Source organism: Haliotis rufescens, unplaced genomic scaffold (assembly GCF_023055435.1).
Source record: "Haliotis rufescens isolate VD_foot unplaced genomic scaffold, xgHalRufe1.0.p SCAF_14, whole genome shotgun sequence".
Classification (NCBI taxonomy): domain Eukaryota; kingdom Metazoa; phylum Mollusca; class Gastropoda; order Lepetellida; family Haliotidae; genus Haliotis; species Haliotis rufescens.
The window spans coordinates 23,940,073-23,960,128 of NW_025963824.1; the positions used below are offsets into that span (position 1 = coordinate 23,940,073).

General features: G+C 41.6%; 1 protein-coding gene across 1 annotated transcript; it reads left to right on the forward strand.

Annotated features, from left to right (window-relative positions):
- The first annotated feature begins 419 nt into the window (after positions 1-419).
- Positions 420-17,970, forward strand: LOC124131225 (perlucin-like). The gene is made up of 5 exons (XM_046494338.2): positions 420-534; positions 4,069-4,151; positions 5,389-5,479; positions 9,512-9,731; positions 17,274-17,970. Exons 1-5 carry the CDS (start codon positions 480-482, stop codon positions 17,293-17,295), a joined length of 471 nt encoding a protein of 156 aa, XP_046350294.2. The 5' UTR covers positions 420-479; the 3' UTR covers positions 17,296-17,970.
- Positions 17,971-20,056: the final 2,086 nt, after the last annotated feature.

The window sequence follows — 20,056 nt, forward strand, 5'->3', positions numbered from 1 at the left end:
GTCTGGTCCATTACAGACCGCCATCATACAGCTGGAATATTGCTGAGTGCGGCGTTAACAAAAATCAAACATTTCCGTACATCGTTTTCAATGATGCCAATCACTAGACGGTCAGAAGGACGTCATATAGCTGGAATTTATGGTTGTCGCCTTAGGCAAGAGACTTTGTTGGAAATATGCCTCGGTTCACCCAACAGTGAATGGGTACCCGATAGGAGTAGATGGAACTGTTAACCTTCTAGGCAGCGTGGGTTGTATACTCCAGAGGAAGCTGAGAATGAATATCGAGCGCACACTAATCCATAGACCGGGGTGATGATGTAGCGCATTGAGCATGCTTTAAACTGTGGATTTGGCGCATTATAGATGGGCACATTATTAAGGTGGAAGTTATTTAGTCCCAGGACTGTAGTTGTGATATTATGTGATATTGAGGCCAGGTGTCCAGACAAGGTACAGACACGTCTACAACAATCACAATGATCGGACGTCTCTTCTGTCTGTCTCTCACAGTCCTTGGACTCAGTGCTATAGGTACGTAAATGTCGGCCCCGTGAAGATCCGGGCGAGAATAGGTCTTCAGCAACACATGCTTGCCGTAACAGGCGACTGTGCTTCTTGTAAGAGGCGACTAACGGGATCGGATGGTCAGGCTCGCTGACTTTGTTGATACATGTCATCGTATCCCAATTGCGTGGATCGATGCTCATGATGTCAGTTACTGGATTGTCAGGTCCAGACTCGAGTATTTACAGACCGCCTCATATAGCTGGAATATTGCTAAGTGCAGCGTTAAACAAATCAAACAAAGTTTTTAACGAAAAAATCGAATATATGGATTTATCATATAATGGGTAGGTTTCTCGGCAGGATAAAGCCAACGGATAAAAACGATATCCGTTGGGGTCATATGCGGATAGAGATGCAAATATGAAAGGTCAAGTAGGACTACTGTCAGTGTTTATAAACAAACATGGCGTCGCCCTTGTCATTCGGCGATCGAGTCAGAATTAATCATCGGGAATCTGGATAATTGCTATCATTATCAAAAGAACAGTCTAATATATTGAAAATCAGTGTCTAACTGTGACGTAGCTAAGGCATTTTATAAGTTTTGGCAACTTTGGAGATATAAATTTCGAAACAATTTTGCGAGGTCACTAGGCTTAGCCAAGCGGGAGACATATCTGTGCTTGTAGACCTCTGTCTCTTGGAACCTTTCCACAAATTAAAATAGTTGGATTTTGCCGAAATATGTTTGAATTGTTACCTTGTTTCGTTTTGTCGCTGTGTGTACATATGACTGCACTTCCTAACGTTATGACGGAATAGGCCAACTGTCAACAACGTCTGAACGTGGCCGTGACGTCTCATAGACTGGGGTTTGAGTAGCTTCCCTTTGACAAAAGGCAGTTCCTCTAGCGGACAGACCAATGGATTGCCGCGAAAGGCAAGTAAAAACAATTGTTGTTTTGCGTATATGTTGCTTCGCCACTGTATAAGAAACAGATTTCAATTGGGACTATATTGGCTACTGTCACTGTCTGAATGACACATCACTTACCCTGTGACGTAATAAATATTAATGCGCGCATTCCAGGAAAACTCGCAATGTTTCGGTAGTGTTTGTGTGAGAGGGAAAGCGATTTTGAAGCACAGAATTAAAGAATGACATTATATGATAAAGATGTTATCACGCGTGTGTGATTGGGGATGGCAAATATCCTATATTAGGAATAAACACTATTTATTTAGCTCACCAAGGCTCGCTAAATACAATGTTTATTCCTCATGCAGGATATTAACAATCCCCAAACACACTCGCGTGATAACCTCTATGTATCGAATACATTGTGAATTCCCCTTGAACATTTTTTATTCCGAATATTACTGGTATCAACCATATGAAACGGGAGAAAGGAACTATCTACTGTTAAATTTTTTAAAGAAACGACGTCATATTTACAGCCGATTAACACTGTATGAGATTGTGAAACACCGCGAGGTGCACGTGGTTAAAATAGTACGCAATGTACAGTGACAAGGAAGGAAAGGACTGGAAGTATTAATTAGTAGGTTGCAGAAAAAGTGGGTTGTACATTTAATGTATCTATTACGTTGAAATGTGCACACTGCTAGCCATTGTGTTGTACGTCTGGCACGGCGATGGGGCATGGGTAGCCCAGTCCCCTAAGGCGCCGCAATTCGCTGTGGAGAGTTGCGTCCCTTGGACACCCAAAACCTATGATTGTAGGTTCGAAACCCGGTTCGCCTCGATTATGTTTCTAGGTTTGTCAGCACCATACCCGTGCTCGTAGGTTTCACCAATGTGGTAAACGTCTAAGACATGTATCACTTCGGGCTTTCCTCCCACATTAAGCTGACATGCCGTGATATAACTGGATTACTGCTCAAAGCGGCGTTAAACCCAACTCACTCACTCATTCACTGGTGGTACATTGTCTGCTACAATACTATATGCAAAGGTACGTGGTGATGAGCGGGTGTCTACTTGTTCCAGAATATAATTGAAAAAACTTAATTGTGCCCCAGATTTAGCAAAATGAAATGTTCATCGGACATGCTGGATTTTCCAGAAATAGAACTGTGGTGAAAGATTCCGTGTGTCTTGAAGCATTGACAGAAAACACATGAAGTCGCCAAAATGTACCATGTTCATACTGTTATTTATCATCCAAAACTGGCTCCCACAGGAGATATCGCTTTGGTGAGATATAGATGTTATCACGCGAGTGTGTTTGGGGATGGCAAATATCCTGCATTAGGAATAAACATTGTATTTAGCGAGCCTTGGCGAGCTAAATACATAGTGTTTATTCCTAATACAGGATATTTACCATCCCCAAACACACAAGCGTGATAACCTCTTTATCATATAATGTCATTCTTTAATTCTGTGCTTTAAAATCGCCTCCCTCTCTCACAAACATTACCGAAACATTGTGAGTTTTCCTGGAATGCGCGCATTAATATTTATTACGTCACAGGGTAAGTGATGTGTCAGTCGGACAGTGACAGTAGCCAATATAGTTCCAGCTGAAATCTGTTTCTTATACAGTGGCGAAGCAGCATATACGCAAAACAACAGTTGTTTTTAATTACCTTTCGCGGCAATCCATCGGTCTGTCCGCTAGAGTAACTGTCCTTTGTCAAAGGGGAAGCTACTCTTACCCTAGTCTATGAGACGTCACGGCCACGGTCAGACGTTGTTGACAGGCGTTCTGTCCTGTCATAACGTTAAGAAGTGTAGTCAGATGTACACACAGCGACAAAACGAAACAAGGTAACAATTCAAACATTTCGGCAAAATCCAACTATTTTAATTTGTGGAGGTCTACAAGCACAGATATGGCTACTGATCCCGCTTGGCTAGGCCTCGTGCCTTCGCAAAATTGTTTCGAAATTTATATCTCCAAGGTTGCCAAAACTTATAAAATGCCTTAGCTACGTCACAGTTGGACACTGATTTTCAGTATATTAGACTGTTCTTTTGTTACTGATGGCAATTATCCCTGTAGTTTATCCAGATTCCCGATGGTTAATTCTGACTCGATCGCCGAATGACGAGGGCGACGCCATGTTTGTTTTTAAACACTGAAAGTAGTCCTACTTGACCTTTCATATTTGCATCTCTATCCGCATATGACCCCAACGGATATCGTTTTTATCCGTTGGCTTTATCCTGCCGAGAAACCTACCCATTATAAACAAGCGATATCTATACTGTAGATATCGCATCACAATGCTTTGCAGACCATTGTGACGTCATTGGTTACCATGACGTCACAATCAAATGACATCACTAATGGCTCTGCTACTGAAGCTGTTAGCAGTACTTTTTACACTTAAGTCACTGCTTATTACTTTCTACAAACTGAAAAAAGTTGGAAGAATGATGTTGGATGATAACTAAATAATATATCAACACTCGTTGATAACAGTGGAAAAAAACCTCGGCAAGCCTCGGAGTTTCCCCACTTTTATCAACTCGTGTTGATATGTCTGATGTCAAAAGACACTAGGGTGAGATTCTCTATGTAACTTCAGATGCATGTAGTGATGGCTTTGTTGAGTCTGGCAACGCCTGCTTCCACGTGGAGGTCATGAACGTCAACTGGGCGGAAGCAAAGGTGAGAAGAGCTGTTGTAGCGCTCCAGATGAACCTCGTTAATACGGACAAGTGTTTACGAACTATTCAAGTAATATTACACTGGGACACAAATGTAAACTAAATGGAATCGAACCTTGTGAGTAGTGTGATGAGTGGAACACTTTAACCACTACGCTACGCCAACGCACCTCAAGTTTAAGAAACGGCAGTATTGTCATTACGACATGCCGTAAATGGCACTATGGTTGCGTATGCGGCTTAAAACAATATTATCTCTCCTTTGCCGTCATAGTTCGCGAATCGCTGAATCTTCTAAGCTGCGGCGTGCCAGAAACTAGTGATAGTGTGTTCGAATCCCAGATACGTTTGATTAGGTTTCATATATTTGAACTACTCACTCATTCACTCACTCATAATTTCCCGATTTACGCTGACGTTGGGTATACTATGTTAGGAAAATTATTAAGAAACCGGAAGGCGGTCTGCTCGGAGTCGGTATACTGTGTCTGAGTGTGGTATTCAAGTTTTAAAAAAGCGACATGGTATCTCAGTGGGCCAGCAATATAAAACAGGAATGAGGTGTCAGTACAAGTAAGATAAGTGCAAGCAGCAACGTTTGCAGCTGATGATCTGCGCAGACCAGCGAAATGTTTTTCATGTTCTCTATGCCAGAATGGTGAGATCTGATTGGTTCACGTGATCTTGATGACAAACTATGTATCCCGCCCTGGAGAGTAAATCCCTTATACCCCGCCACGGACATGACAGGCTGCACGTGGATTTCTGAGAGGCAGAATAAATCCCTTATACCCCGCTTGAAACAAAAAGCCGAACGTGACACAACACAAGTTATCCTCCGCTGAATTGAACCGCTGTTTTCTGTCAAAATTGAATTTGTTTTCATTCTTTGCCAATGGCATATTACAAAATGCCAGTGATAGAAACTCGTTGTAGCAGGATCACTCGGGGTACATGTGGTTTTATGCGTCCCTCGGCGAGTGGTACAAAATCTAACAAGGGACGCATAAAACCACATGTACCTCGAGTGATCCTGCAACAACTTGTAATAGATTACTTTCTCATCCTGTAATGTGTAATGTTAATGACGAGTGACCCTGCAACAACTTGTAATAGATTACTTTCTCATCCTGTAATGTGTAATGTAAATGACGAGTGACCCTGCAACAACTTGTAATAGATTACTTTCTCATCCTGTTATGTGTAATGTAAATGACGAGTGGCAATTGGTGTTACAGATTTATTGCGAAGCAATGAAAGCCAAACTTGCAACAATAGATTCAGCCAGCAAGGCACAGAGCGTCCAGCAATATATGGATACAGTTAAAGGTAAGATGCCTTGGCTATTTGGCTTTTGGTTTTCAGTATCAGTTCCCGGAACATTTTTTCTTACACACCTGTAGGTGAGAAACCCATTTGAGATAACTGGTATCAAACATATATGTGAGATCGAATTCCGAACTACTTTCTTGATATAGTATATGGTACGATGGTATGTATGGTATGTTATGATATGATAATGGTATATGAAATAATACTAGATAGTATGATCTTATAATAATGATACAATATGATATGATGTTATAGAATATGTTGTATGATATAACAAGTTGTGATATGGTAAAATAGAAATTATGAAATTACAGGGTATGGTATTGTACTGTATGTGTGAAATTATGTGACTGCGTTGAGATGCGAGGTGGAATGACGTGAGGTGATTTGGTGAGGTATGTACATAAATTGTATAAAATTGTATATTCTTCAAATTGTACTATAGGCCTGTGGCCTCTTCAGTATGTGAAATAAAGATTGGATAGTAAGTCATTGACAAGTTGCTCGTGCTTCAGTCGAATGTTCACCGACGTCTGTGTTGAACGTTATGTTTTTTTAGAGTGTAAACACCCTGGATGCCACAGCAATATACATGTAGATGTCCCTCCTCTTCAACCCTCACTTCGACGTCGAATAAAATTCAAAATACATCACGCACACTTATACACTTCACAGTTTTGAATTCTGTGGAATTCCCTCTTCTGTGATATCATTTACTGTCATTTTTGGCAAAGCAGAATTACTGAAAGTGACCTCTGATAATTAGGTACATCACAAATCTCGCCATTTTTCACACATTATTAAATCACCATTCACCGTTATTTACCTGTGTCATTAGAAATCTAAATATCGGATTTTTACTCGAAGAATTGGTTTTCAAAAATAGTATAGATCTATAAGTGATCACGGGTATCTGTTTTTCGTCAAATCACTAATGACAATTCTGAAACGTCGCTGATAAGCCAAGAATCGTGTATAATGTTTTGGAAAATACGAACGTTCCGCCAAATTGGATAGTGTTAACAAAATGACTTTTCGCGTATGCCGGTTACAAGACACCTATCAGGCTAGATCACTTCTATTTCAAACTCGATACATGCATCCCTGAATTCTTCAAACATTTTAGAATGAAATGGCAAAACACGTAATTGTCTACGATGTGAATGTTCACGATGTGAATGTTCACATTGTGAATGTCCACGTTGTGAATGTCCACGTTGTGAATGTTCACGTTATGAATGTTCCCGTTGTGAATGTCCACGATGTGAATGTCTATGATGTGAATGTAAACGTTGTGAATGTCTACATTGCAAATGTCCACGTTGTGATCGTTCACGCCGTGAATGTCTAGGTTTGAATGTCCACATTGCAAATGTCCACGCTGTGAATGTCCACGTTTTGAATGTCTATATTATGAATGTCCACGTTGTGAATGTCCACATTGTTAATGTCCACATTGCGAATGACCACGTTGTGAATGTCCACATAGTGAATGTCCACGTTGTGAATGTGCACATTGTGAATGTTAACGTTGTGATTGTCCACATAGTGAATGTTCACGTTGTGAATGTCCTCATAGTGAATGTCCACATTGTGAATATCAACGTTGTGAATGTCCACATTGTGAATATCAACGTTGTGAATGTCCACGTTGTGAATGTACACGCTGTGAATGTCTATATTGTGAATGTCCACGTTGTGAATGTCCACATTGCAAATGTCCACGTTATGAATGTCCACGTTGTGTATGTCTACATTGTGAATGTCCACGTTGTGAATGTCTATATTATGAATGTCCACGTTGTGAACGTCCACACTGTGAATGTCCACGTTGTGAATGTCTACATTGTGAATGTCCTCATTGTGAATGTCTATATTATGAATGTCCACATTGTCAATGTCTATATTGTGAATGTCCACATTGTGAATGTCTATAATATAATTATTATTATGAATTTCCACATTGTAAATGTCCACGTTGTGAATGTCTATATTGTGAATGTCCACATTGTGAATGTCTATATTATGAATGTCCACATTGTGAATGTCCACGTTGTGAATGTCTATATTATGAATGTCCACATTGCAAATGTCCACGTTATGAATGTCCACGTTGTTTATGTCTACATTGTGAATGTCCACGTTGTGAATGTCCACATTGTGAATGTCTATATTATGAATGTCCACGTTGTGAATGTCTATATTATGAATGTCCACATAGTGAATGTCTATATTATGAATGTCCACGTTGTGAATGTCTACATTGTGAATGTCCACGTTGTGAATGTCTATATTATGAATGTCCACGTTGTGAACGTCCACACTGTGAATGTCCTCGTTGTGAATGTCTATATTATGAATGTCCACGTTGTGAACGTCCACACTGTGAATATCCACGTTGTGAATGTCTACATTGTGAATGTCTATATTATGAATGTCCACGTTGTGAATGTCTATATTATGAATGTCCACGTTGTGAATGTCTATATTATGAATGTCCACATAGTGAATGTCTATATTATGAATGTCCACATTGTGAATGTCCACGTTGTGAATGTCCACGTTGTGTATGTCTACATTGTGAATGTCCTCGTTGTGAATGTCTATATTATGAATGTCCACGTAGTGAATGTCTATAATATGAATGTCTACGTTGTGAATGTCCACGTTGTGAATGTCTATATTATGAATGTCCACGTTGTGAATGTCTATATTGTGAATGTCCACGTTGTGAATGTCCACATTGCAAATGTCCACGTTATGAATGTCCACGTTGTGTATGTCTACATTGTGAATGTCCTCGTTGTGAATGTCTATATTATGAATGTCCACGTTGTGAATGTCCACGTTGTGTATGTCTACATTGTGAATGTCCACGTTGTGAATGTCTATATTATGAATGTCCACATTGTGAACGTCCACACTGTGAATGTCCTCGTTGTGAATGTCTATATTATGAATGTCCACGTTATGAATGTCCACGTTGTGAATGTCCACATTGTGAATGTCTATATTATGAATGTCCACGTTGTGAATGTCCACGTTGTGAATGTCTATATTATGAATGTCCACATAGTGAATGTCTATATTATGAATTTCCACATTGTGAATGTCCACGTTGTGAATGTCCACGTTGTGTATGTCTACATTGTGAATGTCCTCATTGTGAATGTCTATATTATGAATGTCCACATAGTGAATGTCAACGTTGTGAACGTCCACACTGTGAATGTCCACGTTGTGAATGTTTACATTGTGAATGTCTATATTATGAATGTCCACATTGCAAATGTCCACGTTATGAATGTCTATATTATGAATGTCCACATAGTGAATGTCCACGTTGTGAATGTCTATATTATGAATGTCCACATTGCAAATGTCCACGTTATGAATGTCCACGTTGTGTATGTCTACATTGTGAATGTCCACATTGTGAATGTCTATATTATGAATGTCCACGTTGTGAATGTCAACGTTGTGAATGTCTATATTATGAATGTCCACATTGTGAATGTCCACGTTGTGAATGTCTATATTATGAATGTCCACATAGTGAATGTCCACGTTGTGAATGTCTATATTATGAATGTCCACATTATGAATGTCCACATTGTGAATGTCCACGTTGTGAATGTCTATTTTATGAATGTCCACATAGTGAATGTCCACGTTGTGAATGTCTATATTATGAATGTCCACATTATGAATGTCCACATTGTGAATGTCTACATTGTGAATGTCCACGTTGTGAATGTCTATATTATGAATGTCCACGTTGTGAACGTCCACACTGTGAATGTCCACGTTGTGAATGTCTATATTATGAATGTCCACATAGTGAATGTCCACGTTGTGAATGTCTATATAATGAATGTCCACATTGTGAATGTCCACGTTGTGAATGTCTATATTATGAATGTCCACGTTGTCAATGTCCACTTTGTGACTGTCCACGTTGTGACTATCCACATTGTGAATGTCCACAAAGTGAATGTCCACATTGTGAATGTCCACGTGTCTACGCAGGGGCATCAGAGCTGACCTGGATTGACGGCTCGGACCTGTACACCGAGGGAGAGTGGTTCTGGATGGACAGTCAGAAGATCTTCACCTACACCAACTGGATCCCCGGACAGCCGGACAACGGCGGGGGGACTGAACACTGCGCCCATCTCAACAAGAGATACGGCTACAAGTGGAACGATCACGACTGCACCGTCAAACTCAACTTCCTCTGTGAAAGACCGTAAGTTTATGACAGAATTGGAGAGATTGAGTGATTACTAACAGACCTTTACTCTGACAGGATAACCTTCTGTGTAAGATCTTATGACACCTTCATTCTAGGTCGCGTCGGGTCAACTTTCTGATCCGACAATCAGCGTCAAGGCTTCTAAATTTTCGGAACATTCAGACAAGCATGTGTCATTTCTGCAACTCGAAAACGAACTTAATTGGGGAGTTCCGAATGCGAAAAAATAAATCCGTGCTATTATATTGTTGATATTTTTCATAAATCCTGTCTTTTATGAGCGCCGTGGCATCGGCATCCAAACTGTTTTCCACCTAGCATATATTTGTGCAGAGATTGAAATTTCCAATTCGAGACATTTAGGAAATTGTACCAAATGGTTTTATAAAGCTGACATCTGAATGGTTCAAGAACCCACGCATCCTTCGTTTTTATGGAGGGTCAGAATCTGCGCGGGGTTCAGGTGTCCTCACATCTTGATGTGATTTTATAGTTTTAGAAACAAAGATGGGATTTTGATAAGACTGGGTTCGACGCCTCTTTTAGCCGTATTTAAGGTCTATCAGCTCGGGTAAGCTTAATGTTGGAGGACAGACTGACGCCAAGGGGTCGTTGATTCTTACAATTTGGGATTGAAATACGCCTGCTCAGGTATGGTGCTGACAGTAATTACAGGGGAGATTCGTGGTCCAGTGGTAGAGTGTCCGCCGGGAGAGAGGAAGGTCCTGGGTTGGATACCAAGCCGCGTAATGCAAAAAGACGTTAAAAGATGGTATTTGTTGTTACCCTGTCTGGCTCTCGACAGTAAGGGGCTGAAACAAGGATTGGTCTGCTCGGCGTCAATATACCGGATGAACAATATTCCTCATTTTGATCATGTAGTACTTGGGACTTATTCTACTCAGGAATTTCTACGGGGACATTATGTATGACCTGCGAGTGTATATATATTAATATTAATACATAAACCATCGCGATTATGATTACGTGAAAACGATATATTAATGAAAACAAATTATAATCAGAATCCGGGAGTGCAAATATGTTTCCAAATATCATTTTTCAGATTTCAAATTTTGAAAGCACGAATCCCACAGTGGTATGATTAATATTTGTGACAAGAAGACAAATAAATGACAGGGAACCATTTTGTGACTTAATATATCATGAGTCCGACGTACGTAATCCGACGTTAGACATAGTTCTGCCGTAATTGGTCCTATATTTTAAGCTGAATGGCATACGATAATGACTTTTCGTCAATGATTTATGGAGTTTGTATACAAGTCCAAAGATTTGACAGAGGGTTGATTATCTCAAAAGAGACATTTAATATATAATAAATATAAATTACGACTGTGGTTTTATATGGACCAGTGGCACGTTCATGTAAGTTCATGAAAAAATTGTGATAATTTCATTTTATACTCTTACATTTTTACGTGTTGCCCTCTTTAACATATTATCGTATATTAAGTAGGTATGACTGACACGTGCACTGTGTTGCGAAAGGGATAGGGCAGGGGAGAGGGACGGTGGGGAGAAACGTCGCGCAGGGCGTAAATTTGTACCAGTTTGTTCAAACATACCTGGTACGGTGCTGTCAGACCAACAATCATTACTGGGGAGATTCCAGGACTCAGCAGATCCTGGTACAGGTAAGGAACGCAACAGAGTAAAGATTTTTTTTCCCAGCGACCACTTTATCTACATGTGAATGATAAAATAGAATGTCATTAATCACTAAAATAACAGTATACATAGTGGTTCACGGCATGATCAATTATACTGTAACATCATTTTTTAATTTTTCCCTCTTTTTTTTTGTCTCAGGACATTTTGTTTCAAAACTGACCAGATTGGAGGGAGAACTTTTCTCACTTATTATTTAGTAGGTGACAACTCTATAAACGTGAAAGTAGTTGTACTGTACCACGTGACCTCATTTGGCCACGCCCCCTTGCGGCACGAAGTATAGACGGGCGATGACGGCGCGGTTTTCCGAAAATCTGACATAATCTGAATGGCTTGGTTTATGGTAAAAGTTGAAACCTGGTGCAAAACTGAAAATTGAAAAAGAACTCGTTTCTTAAGGTGAGAGCCTAAAAATAAAATAAAATATGAGCGGGTCGTAAGAGTGTATGAAATTAACTTTAACAAGCCCAAATGGTATAAAAAGGCAGGTCTAAATTTTTATACGTGTGACAAAAAAGGATGACAGGAACAAAAACAAACTGGGATTCGAACCCACCCTACCCGGATCCTGACACCTTCGACGAACTTCATCCTTGCGCATTCCTCAATAGATTAGACCCGTGAAGATCCGGGGTAGAACAGGTCTTCAGCAACCCATGCTTGCCGTAGAAGCGACTATGCTTGGCGTAAGAGGCGACTAACGGGATCGGATGGTCAGGCTCGCGGACTTGGTTGAAGCATGTAATCGATCCCAATTACGTGGGGATGCAAAAGATAAAAACAGACACCGGGGAATAGGGTCTTTGGAGAGGCTCAATTCCCCACACTAACACTCTCTGTCAAGACCAAGGAGGAGGTGAGGTGAGGTGAAATGGGGTTCAACGTCGCGTCCAAGATTATTGCACTTATATAGCGACGTGCATGCACGTGTGTGTGTGTGTGTGTGTGTGTGTGTGTGGCTATTTGTACTAGTCCGGACCGATGCCGCTTTATAGTGCTACCTCACTGAGATGCCATGCCGCAGTTTAACATGAATACCCCACTCAGACACAGTATACTGACTCCGAGCCGACCAGTCCTTGTCTTAGCCCCTTAATGCCGAGCGCCAGACAGGGTAACAACAATTACCATCTTTTAACGTCTTTTGGTATGACGCGGTCGGGGATCGAATCCCGGACCTTCCGCTCTCCGGGCGGATGCTCTACCACTAGACCACAGAGGCGGTAAGACCAAGGAGGAGGTTATTATCCAACTTTTAAACCGAAAGTAAAATCTGAAAACATCATTATTTCAAACAAGTCTTCCATGAACCTTAAGAAACGGACGTAAAATATAACTTGTGGCGTACATGGTATTTTTCTTGTTTGTTTGTTGTGTGACGCCGCACTCAGAAATATTCCAGCTATATGACGACGGTCTGTAAATAATCTAGTCTGGACAAGACAGCCAGTGATTGATATAATACTGGCATCGATCCACGCAATTGGGATCGATGACATGCATCAATCAAGTCAGCGAGTCTGAACACCCGATCCCATTAGTCGCCTCTCCCGACAAGCATTGTCGACAAGCCTGGGTTGCTGAAGACCAATTCCAATCCGGATCTTCACGGGTTAGCGTACATGTACTAAAGGCATATTGTTTTGTCAGCGCCTCTGTAGCCAAGTGGTTCACACACCAGGCTACCAAGGTTGCAAGTTCGATCCACTGAAATACAAAGAAAACATTTGTCGTTTGATGTTACCCGTGAAGATCCGGGGTAGAATAGGTCTTCAGCAACCCATGCTTGCCGTAAAAGGCGACAAAGCTTGTCGTAAGAGGCGATTAACGAGATCTGGTGGTCAGGCTCGCTGACTTGGTTGATGACTGGGTGGACTATTGCTCATGCTGTCACTCACTAGTTTGCCTGCTCCAGCCTTGACCATTACAGCCAGTCATGATATAGGAATATAGTTGACTGCAGCGTTAAGAAGCACTGAATTTCAGTGTGATTCGTTAGTTATTTGTTAATACTGACCTTCACCGGCACTCGCGCGCGTCGCTATATGAGTACAGATCTGATCTAGCTGGAATGTTGCTGTGTGTAGTAAATACTGAATGCAAATTATGTAAATAAGCGATCGTACTGTATTTCTTTATTTTGTATTTTGCCGTTGCTATCTCACAAGAGGGCATGGGTGACCCAGTCGTCTGAGGCGCCGCAATTCGCTGTGCAGAGTTGCGTCCCTTTGACACGCCGAAACCTATGATTGTGGGTTCGAATCCCGTTTCGCCCAGCCCCTGATTATGTTTCTAAGTTTGTCAGCACCATACCCGTCCTCGTAGGTTACACGGAAGTGGTAAACGTCTAAGACCTGCATCACTTCGGGCTTTCGTTCCAAATTAAGCTGACACGCCGTGATATAACTGGAATACAGTTAAAAGCGGCGTTAAACCGAACTCACTCACTATCTGACAACCGTCAGTCACACGAGTGAGTGAGTTAGGTTTTACGCCGCTTTTAACAGTATTCCAGTTTTGGCACGGCGTGTCAGATCAGTGTATAAAGATAGCCCGAAGGGATGCAGGTCGCAGAGGATTATGAATATCACCGTGCAAGACTTTTGTCAGGGGACACAACTCTTGTCGCCTCAACATTCAACCATCACAATTGGGCGGAGTGAAACTAAAGCAGCCTCACTGTTGAAAATACCCCAAATACATCTGCGCGAACAGCGCGTCTTATAACAGTTTTCGTTCCTCGGGCAACAGGAGAATCCATTTACACCGAATAAGCGAGATCAGTGGGGTGTCATGCGCTGCACGTGGAGCACATGCTCTGCCTGTATTCGACACACGCACACCTTACACCCCTGCCTTGGTTATCGACTGTTCGGATTATTCATGTGTGTGTGTGTGTGTGTGTGTGTGTGTGTGTGTTGCTGCTTGTACTAGTCCGGACTGATGCCGATTTATAGTGCCAGCACACTGAGATACCATGCCACAGTTTAACATGAATACCCTACTCAGACACAGTATACTGACTCCGAGCCGACCAGTCCTTGATTTAGCCCCTTAAAGCCAAGCGCCAGACAGGGTAACAACAAGTACATTCTTTTAACGTCTTTTGGTATGACGCGGCCGGGGATCGAACCCCGGACCTTCCTTCTCTGGGAGGCTCTACCACTACACCACGGAGGCGGTCGCGAGCAGAAGGGGGTGTCAGTGGTGACAGCATGGTGATTATTCATCCGAAGGTGGCCTTGTTGTGTTGTGTTTGTTAGATTTTCGGGAGAATCCCCCACCACCTGATAGTTTCAGCGTTTGCTTTGCACGCCATAAAACCGAGCCAGTTTGTGAGATTCTCGAAATAACGTGACTAACACATGGCTTAAACATGACTAACAGCGGCGTAAAACCATGCTCACTCTCTTTCACTATCACTAGCCGTCCTCATAAACAAGGACTCGTAAGGCTGCCGGCACTTACCTCGATAGATAGTGACGCCGGGTTCGATTCTCACATTTCTGGTGTCCCTAGCTGTGATATTGCTGAAATATTGCTAAAAGTAGCGTAAAACTATACTCACTCACCTACTTTTAACAAGGACAAGACAATTCCTAAATAAATGCTAAAACAAAGTCTAGGTAAAATTATTTGTCACTTCCACAACATCTGACCAATACACTTGTGTTGAGATGTTATATTGATGTGTTGTTTGTACACAGACCCTTGAGCCCCGGGAACACTGATGAGCTCATTCTGGCATAGTTCAGTGAAAGTTGGGGTCAATGTGTCCACATTCTTGACCAGTGTCTTCCTGGCCCACACCACGCAGATCAGCATGACACAGCTAAAACACTCCCAACAACGACACATAACTCGCACCCAAGTCGCCACATTCACCTGCAAATACGCGCAATGTAATAGTGCATGTTTAACAAGTATAAACAACGCGCATGCGCGGCGTTCCCAAGACAATGTCAGCTATTTGAATAATCCTCGACAACCATTAACGGCTTAATTAACAGCTGCAAAACACAATGCTTTTCTGTATGACAACAACTCGTCATGGGTCATCGTAGTTCGTTCGCTTGGACAATAGGACAGTGGGACACTGGCTTATGTGAATGAATATTGTGTTATGCCGCTGTTAGTAGTACTCAATCCATTGAACGGCATGTGCCTTGAAGTCGGTTGGTTGGTTTGTTGTTTTACGCCGCACTCAGCAATATTCCAGCTATAAGACGGCGGTCTGTAAATCATCGAATCTGGACCAGACAATCCAGTGATTGATATCATAAGCATCAATCCATGCAATTGGGATCGATGACATTCTTCAACCAAGTCAACGCCTCCGTGGTCTAGTGTAAGGGCCGGCCGCGTCATACCAAAAGACGCTTAAAGGTGGTACTTGTTGTTACCCTGTCTGGCGCTCGGCATTAAGGGGCTAAAATAAGGACTGGACGGCTCGGAGTCAGTATACTGTGTCTGAGTTGGGTATTCATGTTAAACTGCAGCATGGTATCCCAGTGGGCTAGCACTATAAATCGGCATCAGTCCGGACTAGTAAAAGCAGCCACACACACACACGTACATGCACGTCGCTATATAAGTGCAATAATCTTGGACGCGACGTTAAACCCAATTTCACCTCACCTCAACCAAGTCAGCGAGCCTGACCACCCGATACCGTTAGTCGACTCTTACGACAAGCCTAGTCACCTTTTACGGCAAACATGAACTGCAGAAGACCTATTGTAACCCGGATATTCAGGGTCTGTGACATGAAGGTTGAGCTTCATACATTGTACCTACGTAGAGTTTCGTGAAACGGGAGTGTGGCAAGTCTGTTCAAGCTGGGATACAGTCTCTCGGAAAAGGAGGAATGCACTTGACATACGAAAGATGAATCCAAATATTTTACGAAATAATTTGCGTTTAGTAGTCGTATTATTTTTGTCGAAAACGTATCAACAAATGATTTAGTGATGTTTATATACGTTTACAATTGGTATGTAAAACGTTTACATATACGGAAACATAAGGCCATTTGTTTGTTGTCTTTTTTCTTCAAATTCCAAGATACTGAGTTGAAATTTTTTTTAAGTTGAAATTTCATGACGCTATGTTGAAATTTCAAGATACTAAGTTGAATTTTCAAGATGTGTACTAAGTTGAAATTTCGAGATAATGATCTTGAAATTTGAAGATTTTAACTTATGTATCTTGGAATTTCAACTTAGTATCTTCAAATTTGAAGTGAAAAATGCAAAAAACAAGTGACCCTAAAAGGCTTCCGTATAAATGTTTTGTATACTTAAAATTGCCACCAGCGACCTAAGATATATTTCTTCACTGGGAATCATGGAAATTAACACTACCCCAACTTCGTGTATGATACACTAGCAGGATATGTGTTGTTGTTGTTGTTTAACTCCGTACACAGCAGTATTCAAAGCCTGGAGCAGACAATCCAGTGATTGACATCATGAACATCGGGCGGAGGGAGGGGGTTGTCCATTATACGTCATCACCCTTGCTATCGGTGACGACCTTGAATTATTTAGCATGGGGTCGACACGAGCTTTAAACATTACACGGATTTCACTTCAATGTTCATGTACATGTCGTTTTCATTTAGTTGTTTCATTATAAGCTTTAAGGTAGTGTTCCGGACTGATTCGGGCGTTTGGGTAGCTCGGTGGTTAAAGGGTTCGCTCGTCATAGCGACGGCCCGGGTTCGAACCCCAACAAGGGTACAATGTGTGAAGCACTTACTGGTGTCACCCAGCGTTATATTGTTGGTATATTGTTCACAGCGGCATTAAACAATACTCACTCACACACTTGTTTTTTTAGGTTGTCCCTGACTCCTCATTAAAAGAAGATGCGTTTCGGACAGTGTGGACTCTTGGACTATGACCACAACATGCTGTTCATCCAGTCATTAAAATCTACCGCTAAACAAAGATCTTAGGACATCTTATTACGCGTCACGTCAGAACGACCTTTCATCCGACCAATCAGAGCGTCGTTTACCAGATCAAGAAAGTGACAGTCGGGTGAACACGGAGTATTCCAAACTACAGTTGCGGACTGTACGACTGATTCCGTGAAAACATAGCCCATCTCTACTTCTAAAGGATAAACATATGAACTGAAGAGACTTTGCACAGCCCGTGTGAAGTACTGCCATACAAGCTTGGGCATCTATTAGACACCCCAGAATGTTCTTTTATTGAGTTTCAAAACGAAAACTTTGTCAAGTATTTTTCTGAGCATAGTCTGGAATGAAAGCCGTTTATTTGAAACTTGTGCCGTATAGCTCGAGAAAGCTGCATTTTGATTGGCTGATGTCGTCTTCTTGTTAGTCTTTTCATTGGTTTAGTTGGTCAAAGTTCGTGAAGGTCGTTCTGACGTGACCTGTAATGGCATGTCCTAAGATCTTTGTTCAGCGGTAGTGAGAAGTAAGATATGATTTTAATGAGATTGCTGTTTATCACGATAGCTTGAATGTTAAAAACCTTTGAAATAAAACCATTCCCTTCAACTGCCATTTTTCGTTGATAATATTTCCTTGATATATTGCGCGAGAAATAATTGCGCACATCAATTGCACCCCACTGCTATGTCCGCTATCCTGACTGTATTTACAAACAGGAGGGTGAGTGAATGGTGTGTTACGCCGCTACCAGCAATAGCCTTAACCTACCACGGCGACCTTTACACTAATGACTGAAAGCATGAACAACTATAAACTTTGTTTCGTTTAGTTGGTTGTTGAACACCACAGTCAGTAATAATTCACCTGTATCACGGCAATCGAAATAGTCCAGTCTGGACCAGGTAAACAAGTGATTAATATCATGAATATCATGAACACTGCCCCATTCCGTCTGCATAAGCCAAAGCACAGAGCTTGACCATCCGATCCACCGGACATTTTCAGCTATTCAAACCCTCGATATTGTTTGGGGTTAGCTGGTTGGTTTGTTGTTTAACGCCGCACTCAGCAATATTCCGGCTATATGACGGCGGTCTGTAAATATTCGAGTCTGGACCAGACAATCCACTGATTAATATCATGAGCATCGATCCTCTCAATTTGGATACGATGACATGCATCAACCAAGTCAGCAAGCCTGACCACCAGATCTCGTTAGTCGCCTTTTACAGCAAGCATGGGTTGCTGAAGACCTCTTCTACCCCGGAATCGGGGGGGGGGGGGGGGGGGGGGGGGGTCGGGGTCATCTGCACTGCGAAGTCCCCCGCCCAACAAAACTAGGTCACCTTCACCCTTTGTCTAAAATATTCTGTGAACTGTTACCCCTGAGTTTTGGTCGCGCAATAGCCGTCCCTTGGCCTACATCGGGTATTATGCATCAGACTCTTTAACACAATCTGTCAAATGCATTCTGTACCGGGCAACGACCGTTGTCTACGCCCTTATCACAAACTATGCATACATGGACTTTGCTTTCAACCAGACATTTAAGGTCATTTTTTATTTGAAGGAAATACATTTCCATTGAAATGAATCATGGCGAACTCAATAATACTTTGACCTATTTTTGTATTTATTCGTGTTCGAGTAACCACGTGAAAGACATATTTTTTTGTTACATGTCTTATCCTAAATTCTTCAGCTGGGAGCACGGGTGGCCCAGTCATCTGAGGTGCCGAAATTCGCTGTGCAGAGTTGCGTCCCTTGGGCACGTCAGGAACCTATGATTCTATGGGTTCGAATCCCTGTTCGCCTCCATTTTTTCTAGGTTTGTCAGCACCATACTTGCGCTCGTGGGTTTCACCGAAATGGTAAACGTCTAAGACTTGCATCACTTCGGGCTTTCCTCCAACATTAAGCTGACACGCCGTGATAGAACTGGAATAATGTTAAAACCGGCATTAAACACAACTCACTCACTAATTCTTCAGCTGAACCAAATATTTTGCTTGTGTTCACTGTTTCATTGTCTCCAAAAGATATCAACGTCATCAAACCTTCTTTATCAGTTGAACCCATGACGACCACTAGCGGACCGGTTCATTTAAACTTAGGGTCAACAGGAAGCTGTTCTATTTTCGAATTACATAGTGTTCGCAAAATATAAGCACGTAAAAAAATACCTAAACTTTCAAATGTCGAGAAAATGCGTTATCGACGCATGTCAATGTGCCACTGACTTACAAGAAAAAGCGAAAGAAACTTAATAAACCTTCAATAAATTCTGTCCTAATAGTTGACGCGTCCATACTGATTAGCGTTGTTATAACATTAACACCTGTTGCACGGGCTGCGACTGGCATTTGTCGCCGCACGAGACAAATTGCACGGGCAAAACATGCGTTTCGGGACACAGAATTCAGGGAGAGTCGTCTGCTCAATTTACTCTTTGTCCAAACTGGAAATTTAATCAGTTGATTTTAATATCATGTAAAATATCACGGGAGTTTCGGGTCAATCTTTTCCCAATAAATTACAATAATAGGCAACATATTAAGGAAGATTCAAGTAAGAATATTCCTAAAAACATTTAAAAACAATATTTGGAAAATTTAGACAGCTACAAATCATTCAAAACATTCCTTTTTCAATAAACCCTTCCCAAGTACCATTCTGTCGGGTTGTTTCAGATGCTCAA